The following is a 9,416-nucleotide window of genomic DNA, read 5'->3' as shown; positions in this document are numbered from 1 at the left end:
TCACTGTTAAGTTAGGTCATGGATTTGTTTGACCTAGTGCTGCTGTTGCATTGCTGCTGCCACCTCTCCCTCCTCTATTTTCCTGCCCTGGATTCATTTAAACTCCTTCCAAGTGTCATTCTCAGATACGTCTTCTCAGCTGGCACAAGGCTTTCAGAAGAACCCAACTAATGGGAAATGGCAACACAGGGATTTAATGGCACTTAAACTGCATGGGCCTGACTTTTGCTTTCATAACTTTGTAAATCTCTTAAATAGCCCACTGGAATCTTCAAAAGCTGGAACTCTTCAGAAAAGTAGGGCATGATGTTGGTTTATGATGCAAAACTTTCTTAGGCTTGCATTTCAGGCTAAACTTTCTACACACTCTTTTCTATACAGCAAATACTCATTTATGTAAGGAAATAACTTGGTGAGAAAAACAGGCCAAGGACACTGTAAGCTTCTTGTTACTCAGAGGGAAGTATACTTTTTAATGTGTTTTGAGGGAGGACACCTTTAATGCTATATATCTGTACTGTAGGGAATGCATGAGCACTCTTGCCTTTCTTTGTCTTCAGAAGCTGTGCAGGCTCAGCCACTCTCCAGCTGTGAGCAGCAGATGATCTGTGTCCTGGATGTATCCAGCCTCACCATCACCTGACATCTGAAGACTGCCAGTGGGATTGCCACAGGCTCCACTCTGGCCCCAGCTGTCCCAGAGGCTGCCTCTGCCATCTCTCAAGAACTTTGTGTGATTTTCCAAAGCCAAGAGATGACATGTTCTCTGTTTGTTTGACTGACATAGTTTTCATTATTTGATCTTGTTTCTATGGATCTTCCCATTCATCTTTTTCTCTCATTACCTGATAACCAAGAGCTGACCTTATGAATTAATTTGGGATTGAGGAAAATATTTCTCTTCAACTGAGAGCTAAACTGAGGCACACAGGAGATAAGCAAGGTTGACTGGAACAGGCCCTGCACTTGATCCAACATGTGTCAACACATAACAGCTGTATCTTTGATGCTTCTGGAAATACCCAGATGGTGAGCTTGGCTTTAACTTGTTTTCTTCCCTCAGTGTTTTCTTCAGCTATATCATTCTGTGATGGTGGATTTCTTTCTCTCATTCCACCTCACATGCTTTTCCTTTGTTCAGATCTGAGCTGACTGGTGTACAACACTCAGCTCTTCACAATGGCCTCATTTTATTGCTTTTCCAATTTAACTGATTCTTGCCCTGAGGAAATGTCTTTCAATGCCCTAAAAGGAGTGATCCTATAACATATGTCCTGTGTTCTGGCATGATGGACTTAGGAGAAAAAGAGCCAGAACCATAGTCTATCGTATTTGCAGCATCTTCCTACCATGTTTATAGCTTTTATGCTTTTTGTTTATTTTGACACGTCCTGAAGCTGGGATTTTTTCTAGTGACTAAAAATAGCTACAATAATGAATGTGATCTGCACCTGGCAATTGAAGAGCACACCTGGAGATAAAGAAGGAACGGAGGTCTCCAGACAAGCCCCAGGTTTAGAGTCTGGGAGGTGGGCTGTTAGTCTGCAGTGGTTAAATCCCACAGCTGGCTTCTGTACAAACTGTGTTTTGTAGGAGGCAGCCTTGGGAGACCTGCAGACAGGGAATTACTCTAATCCAGCCTGGATGTCACGAAAGCATGGATTAATATTTCATCTTCTGCCTCTGACTGTTGTCAGGCTCACTTTGTTCCTGCACAGGGCCTGTGATCCTCAAAAGACAGTGTTGAATTAAAGATTAAGCCAGTGTTTTACTTGATGGAAAGAGCAGTTCTCTGTGGAGGATGGTGACAATGCGGCTCTTACCCAGCGCTCCATATGGGGGTTTAGATTTTCCCAAATCCAAATGACAGAGCAAAGCTGCAGCATGCTGCTGGGCATGGTGTGAAGGGAAGGATCCGGTGTGAAGGGAAGGATCCTTGGCAGCTGTGAGTCGTGTTAATGAAAGTGACACTGGTAATTAGCCGAAGGTGAGCAAGAGGCCCTGAGCGGCTCCCGGAGATGCCATTGACTGCTGTGTGTGAGAGAGCTCGTCTGCGATGAGCGAAAGGGCAACAAGTACCTGCTTGGACAAATGGAAGCTGCAAGGAAAGCAGCATGGGTCTGCAGAGAGCCCAGGTCAGAGCCTTCCCCCAGGTCAAGGATGTGACAGGGCAGCCCCCTTCACTGGAAACAACACACCTGAGGTGCCACAGCTCACTGCATGCGAACTGATTTCAGGATGAATGATTTATATCTCTTTAACCACAAATTGGTTCTGATTGGTTAAGTCAAGTGAATATCAATCAGCCTGATTAAAACCAGCCCAAGAGAGTCTGTGGAATTAGTTCAGCTTCACTTTTCAGTTAAAGCAGCTCAATTGTGGTGTTTAGGTGTCGTTTTTAAATGCAGACCAGACCTTGTCATAGTACCTGGCTATCTCTTCTTTGGACAGCTGACACACAGCACTTTTTCCTTGGCTTTCTCTGAGCACAGTATCCTAGTCAGTCATGCAAATCCTGAAACAATTGAAAGTATTTGAGGCTCATAAGTGGGAAAATTTCTGGGCAAGGGCTTACCCTAGAATGTGGGGGATGCAGTTTGGCTGTACAACCAGAACTATTGCCCATCAGTCACCATGACCTAGACATCACACAGCAACACCTGGTTCTGGTGGCTCAGCCTGTGGTACCTGAGAGTTTCTCCTAGCTAAGGGCAGGTGCAGATTCTCATAAGGACTGCAAACCCTTCAGAAGCCTAAAAAGATTCTTGCAGAAGAGCTGAGAAATGACAGGCAAACCCTGCTCGTTGTGCCTGTGAACATGAAAAAAAAGGACAATGCAGTCAATCATGCGAAGAATAAACTCCACATTTTTCAAAAGCCACAGGTGAGAAACTGATCATGTGAAACACCCACAAAGTACATTTTTATGAACATGTTAGTGGAATTTCTGTTCGCTGAAAAATTTTTTGAGACCAAAACAAAGAAAAATGAGTTTAATATGGCTGGTCTGTTCAGTTCTATTGCTCACCAAACAAATGTTTTATTTCACTCATATGAATACACTTCAGGAGGCTGCAACTGCAGCTTTTTGAGAAGGATACCAGACGGTCAAAGACCACATTTCCCTTGCACAGAAGCTGGGCAAATGCTGCATGACGACTATTGCACTACACTTCCCTGGGAGAGCAGCCAAGCTGATAGTACAGCAGGTCTGCTTTCAGTACAACTATGTTTGTATATTCTTTTGAAACACCACTTCACCTTGATTTGGAACAGAACTTTTAGTGGGGCCATTACTTAAATTCCCCATTTTCTTATTGATTTGTGTCCCATTAACACTCTCACACAAAAATGCAGAACACCCCCCCACTACTGGCTTCTGCAAAAAGCTGGCTTCAGTATAGTGGCAGCAAACACAAGGAAACCTTAACTCCCTGGTGCTGCATGTGGTGTGAAAGTAAATATTTTATCACCTTTGTCAGCAGAAAGCTGTGCACAGAGACTCAGGAAGCACCTTTCGTGGTTAACACCGCTCTGAGCTGACTTCAGTTACTATGGCACCAGGAGCAAAAAATCCCATTGGCACGCACATCCACGTGCACACACACGGAGCAGAGATGTTCCAGCAGTTCCTGTGTCCCTTTCCTGATCCACATTTACGGGAGCTCACTGCTCCATCAGTGCCTTGTGAGAAACCACTGAATGCATCCAGGATGGCACCTGCGAGCACAGATTTTGCACATCTGCCTCTGGCGGGTTTCTGTTAATTTTCTATCTGTTTGGGAGGAAGGGGTTGGGCAAAGAGGCAAACTGTCATTCATGTGGGAAGCTGCTACAATGGGAAAGGGAAAATGAGCCACCTGAACCCATTTTCCAAACCTCTTCTGTTTCCCTGAGAGACAACTGAAACAGCAGCATTTGGCCCACTAATTATCCACAAACCTGTGTACAGTTTTATAGATGTAAAAGCATGCTGCAACCATTGTAATTCAAATGTGCCAAGAGAAGTGGCAAATTTAAACCTGACTAGGCAAAATTAATGTGCATAATAACTTTAATTATCCAATGAAGTACAGTTTTCATATATCACCTGCCTCTTCCCATGCAAGTGCTCCATAGCGTTCAGTGTAAAGGCAGCTGGTCTGTTTTCCCTTTGTAGCCTCTGTAATATACCCTGAATGATTTGTTCCTCTTATAGAACAATTATTTAATACTGGCTTTTTAATAGACAGTCATCATTAACATAGATAAGTGCTCCACATTATCCTCCACTATGAGGTAAGAGGCTTTTCATATGTATATATGTTAATAATATATATTAAAACATTAAATTATCTATGTATATATCTATATATGTTTTATATATGTCTCTCATTATTTTATATGAATGATGTTTATGTGTGTCTGTATTACCTGTAGGTAGTTTTATAGGTATGGTTAAGTGTACTACCATGTATAATTAAAAATAACTTAATGACATAGGTGGAGAACTGATTTGGAGCATCCAGTTTTCTGAGTCTGGGATATCCCTATTTAGCATATTTAGCATTATAAAGCACTTCTCAGTCTCGGCAAGGATTTGGCTGATATCATTTATACTACCCAGTGGTGAGCAGCTCCACAGCCAAAGCAAAAAGGGTCCGGAGTTCACAAAGCTTTTCCACAAATGCTATATTTAGCTGTACATAGGAATTTGCCAAACAGAAGAAAATTCCTGTTCTCCAGTATAAGATGAGTTGGCCCTTCTCATTTTCCAAGCTTCTTTTCTAATACTGGGACAGCCTGTAGTACCTTTGGAGGTATCTATGAATACTTTTTGGGCTTTTCCCTTACTTGGATGATGCCCAGCACAGTGGCTGGAATTGGGTAATGGGGAAGATGGTGCGTTCCGGGAAGAAGGCTACTGGGGACCTCCATGCTGAAGCTCTTCCTCACCAGAGATGAGAGCACACTATAATTTTAGAGAATGTTGGGAAGCAGTTGGACTTTCACCTTCCTCTGTCACTGTTGTTAAATCCCTGTTAGTACAGTTGCTACAGAATTAAGTTGGCCCATGGGGCTGGGAGATTCCTGGGAGCATCGTGGTGAGATGTTCCCAGGGTACTGAGACAAGACATGGCTGTGACTGCAGACACAGTCCCTGCTCCAGTTACAACACTCCAGGGCACTCTTTTTCTAATATGCCACACTACAGCCTGGCACTGAAGGCAGGTAGAAAACCTCCCTCTGCCCTAGGAATTAAATAATGTCCCTTTTCCCTCTGAGGAGTGTCTTTCTGCAGCAGCACCTTTGCCCTCCAGCTCCAGCTGCCAGGAGGTGCTGCCAAGGGTTTGCCTGCTCTTTTTTAGGAGGTAAACTGTGCTGCATGAGTGACCAGGAGCAACCTGAAGTGCTGCCAGTATTGCCTGTTATTTCATAGTTATGGATCTCTTGGGGAAAAAAATATCCACAACAAAAATCAGATCAAACCACTCTGTGCTGAAATCCAACAGAAATCAAATCCTCCTCAGCAGCAACAACTCAAGGGGGCAGATGGCTGAAAGCAAGCCAGGCATGCCTCCTCCTCCTCCACAGTTGTCCATTTGCCACAGGTTTCAGGAAGTGTTTTGTGGGAGCTTTGCCCTCTGCAACCTTCAGACAGGTAAGATAAACCGCAAGTGAGGGGTGCAGCCTTTAGGGTGAGGACAATGATGAAGAGGGGAAGATAGCTGGGAATTGTGAGGCAGCAGAGGAGGAAGGCAATGAGGACACGGAGACCTGTGGCCTGCACTGCCAAAACTAGCAAGTGCAAAGCTTTACAGAGATGCCCCAAATGGAGTCACAGTCTCTCCAAGGATACTGGGAGACCACCCGCCCGCAGCAGAGCAACATGGACACATGCCAGCAAAGCAATGACTTCTCTCTCCAGCAAGATGACCAGCAAAAGCCTGATGGGAAACAAAAGTAATAGCTCTCCTTAACTCCTAGGGAATAATTCACGAGGAGTGGAAGTTAACCCACAATCACTGCTTCCAGGGAAACCAAACTGCTTTCAGGTGATGCTGATGAGTCCTTTGGTGAAAGTGAATGGGCTTTTAGATCCACTGGAAAGTGAAAGGCAGCATCCCCAAACCCCTATGAAGAATGAGGGTGCCAAATAAGTTTAACAGCTTGTGCCTCTTTTAATGGAAATATCACATTTATGCACATAAACACAGTAAAGTACAAAGGATTAGAAAATAGGCCTAATTTCCAGCCCCTAATTCTAACATACTGTACGTTAATCCCTGAGAGCACCTGTCAATTGTCGGTCTCTTGCAGGTGGTACTGAAAGTGCAAATTCAAGTGCTCAGCTGCAGCACAGGTTGCTTTTCAGAACCAAATCTGAGTGCTAAATCTTCAAAACCCTGGGTTGGCAGTAAACAAAAATTAACAGTTAAACCATTCTATCCAATGTACCAATTTGAAATCTATCCTGAAACCTTTGCCACAGACAGCCAAAATATTGTCTTCCTGCTTCCCAAAGAAATTAGTTCAGCTTGCATTCTAGTCACCCCAAAGCCATTACAAAACTGGTGCCTATGAATTGCACAGCACTGATGCACTTGTGGGTTAAAATGCTCTTCACATTCCCAGGACTGGGCAGGTGTATTGGCAGGTGCAAATTCTTCCAGCTCTGACCTAGGAGGCTATATGGCAATGCAGTCTGGCCAGCACAGAAGTACAAAGAACAGGCTGCATGGAAAAATCCTTATTTCCCACATCTGTCCTAACCTCTGTCAGACCCCAAAGAAAGAAAATGGCAGTGCTGATCTGGGCACTAGTTTTCAATCAACCGAATTTATTTCTCCCATGACATGCACAGTTTCATTACAAATTCAGTGAGACTGTGGCCATCCTTTTTGCTGTGGCACTAAAGGATGGAAAAGTTTTCCCTCTTTTTAATTGAGGGGACAAACTGGTGACAGCAGCAGCAGCTGGGGTCTGCCTGGGCTCCAGTACAGCAACGCCTTCAGGAGGATACACTGCAGCACATTTCAGTTCAAATGTGTGCAAAGCCTGAGTAAAACCTTACCCTGAGCATGTGCTCTATGCTGTTTGCATTGGACCTCTACTTCTATGAGTGTGGTCTTTCTTCAGCAAGCAGCAGGTTTACAGCCCTTCCTTACCAGAATTTGCCAGGGCTTGGCTTGCTGTTCAGGCTGACTGCTGGTACAACCAGAGGATCCCTTAATGTGGAGCACAAAAACCTGCAGCAAAAAACCCGTGGGAACTGCCACTTGGAGATGCACTTCCATACTAGGGAAGGTTTTCTCCCAGTGTAGAGAGAGAGGGGTGAGGTTCTGCCATCTTTGGGCACCCAGAGGTGTCGTACCAAAGCTTACAGTGACATCTGGCCACAGCAGTGGCTGAGCTGCCTGGTACTGCACCTCTGACTGGGTATTCACAGCGTGCGGCTGCACTTGACACCTGGGAATGTTGCTTGGACCTCTGAAAGCTGCATAATATTCTTGTCCTGGCTATATTCTGGAAAGGCTCACAATAAACCTGGTGAGTTTTTTTAAAAAAGGAACTTAAATATCAACCTAAAAAAAATATCCACTGTGCTTCACCATCTCCCTTATTTCACAGTTAAAAGCAATGACAAAAAATTCCCTGAGACTAAAGAGGAGACAACAGATAATGGGTAAAGGGAAATCTAGTGGGGGAGGCAAGTCTTAGGTGATGGTGGCAATCAAAAATTGTCTCATCTTCTGTGTTTCTTCAAAGAAATCAGTCCCTGCACCTGATTTATACTTGCAGAAGATGTGAATACCCCAACTGTAGAGGTATTTCATATTAAGCCCTTTTTAGATTCAACAGACCAAACAGTAGCATTCAGAACTGCATCCATACAGACTGTATAGACCCATAGGCTTTAATACCTGTACTTAAAATCTGTTAACTGGAATAGAAATAAAGTGCTTAGTATATCCAAAACAATTGTGGACCTGGATTTTCACTGCCAACCAACACTGTGGTAAATTTTAAACTTTTAATTATAACTATAAACCTTTGCAATATGTCTACCTAAGGAAGGAAAGGGAGGAATGTCTAGTGTCAAAAAACACAACTCCTTAATTTCATTCATTACAAAATGAACACACACAAAATACGATCCTTTCAAACGTTTTTCAAGCTGTTTCACAGTCATTCACCAGGAGCTGGAAAAACAGGCATCCACCAGAGGACTGCACCACTTAGACCAGTCAACCTAGAAAGTCTTCCAGCTCAAAACACCTTCCTGCTCCACCACCAGACAAGCTGTGGCACAGCCCTTGCTGTATTTCTGCTCCTTGAAGGCCAAGACTCAGCATTCCAGCTCCATGAGCAGTGGGCATGCATGAAGGCATTCAGTCTGTTATCTTCTTGGGATAACAAGACTGGCAGCTCAAGAACCTCCTCAGCAACTGCCCTTAAATCAGGTCCTGCTCTGGGCAGGAGACACCTGCCTCGGCTTTTGAGCCTCTGCTGCTCTGTTCTTCTCCTGTTCCTCTGCCTTCCTCCGCTCCTCTTTCAGCTCCTTGTATCTCCATTTGGGAATCTGCAGATAGGGGTCGTCCTTTGCACTGCTCCTCCTTCTTGCCTTTTCTGGCTGGAAGGTGGGTGGGGGAGCCTTGCTGACACGGACTTTGGGGATGACAAATCCCGGCCGGACGCTGCTCCGCCGAAGCAGGTGGAGCGGCAGGAGGCTTGCTTTCCTCGTGGCTACTGTGCTCACTTGGGACATGGCCATGCTGATGGGCTGCAGGCTGGCTCGACGCTCCTTCTTCTTGGGGATCACTGTGACTTTGGAGTTCTGAAAGAGCTTCTCATAGTTGCTAACGTGATCTTTGTCTTGAGATCGGATCTCCTCTGCTCTCTGCTTCCTAAGGATTTCCTGCACAGCCAGTCTGCGTTTTCCCACACAAGGTGGGCTTCCTGGGCACACAGTCCGGCACGCCAGAGCGATGAAGGGACTTCCCAAGCTTGTTGTCACCTTCACCATGTGGTCAAGGACCCCGTCCTCTTCCGGGCCATAGAAAGACCGGAACGAGACAGCAGCCCTCACGCATTCAGAAATCTTCTGCAAACAGCTTTTTGGCTCTGCGGCCTTGGCAAGAAGTTCCTTCATTTTTGGCCATTCTGGTTTATATTGATCAGAAAACTGTTCTGGGCATGGCCTGTCCATCAGCTTCTGCATGACAAAGGCAGACTCTGATCTTCCTGTGAAACAAGCCCATTCCCATGAAGTCAGTCCACGGCTTGGGTCAGTTGCATGAACATTTGCCCCTCAAAAGAAAAAGAAAAACAGTTAGTGTTAGTTAATTAATTAAACCGCCCACATTCCTATTGCTGTGATCAGAGGTGAGTCAGGCAGATCCCTGCAAGAAAATGTCACATAAAATACACAATAA

At 44.8% G+C, this 9,416-nt stretch overlaps 1 protein-coding gene across 1 annotated transcript in view; it reads right to left on the bottom strand.

The window, feature by feature from the left end:
* Nucleotides 1–6,137: 6,137 nt before the first annotated feature.
* The window catches only part of ANKRD33B (ankyrin repeat domain 33B), a 44,542-nt gene continuing 41,263 nt past the window's right edge, over nucleotides 6,138–9,416 (bottom strand). Inside the window, exon 4 of the mRNA XM_066186157.1 lies at nucleotides 6,138–9,291. Coding sequence (XP_066042254.1) covers nucleotides 8,441–9,291 — 851 coding nt within the window. The 3' untranslated portion in view covers nucleotides 6,138–8,440. The remainder of the gene's footprint in view (nucleotides 9,292–9,416) is intronic.

This window comes from Chamaea fasciata, unplaced genomic scaffold, assembly GCF_029207755.1.
Source record: "Chamaea fasciata isolate MVZ Bird 193981 ecotype frontalis unplaced genomic scaffold, bChaFas1.0.hap1 SCAF_1, whole genome shotgun sequence".
NCBI classification, from domain to species: Eukaryota; Metazoa; Chordata; class Aves; order Passeriformes; family Sylviidae; genus Chamaea; species Chamaea fasciata.
This window is presented reverse-complemented; position numbering and strand designations above follow the sequence as displayed.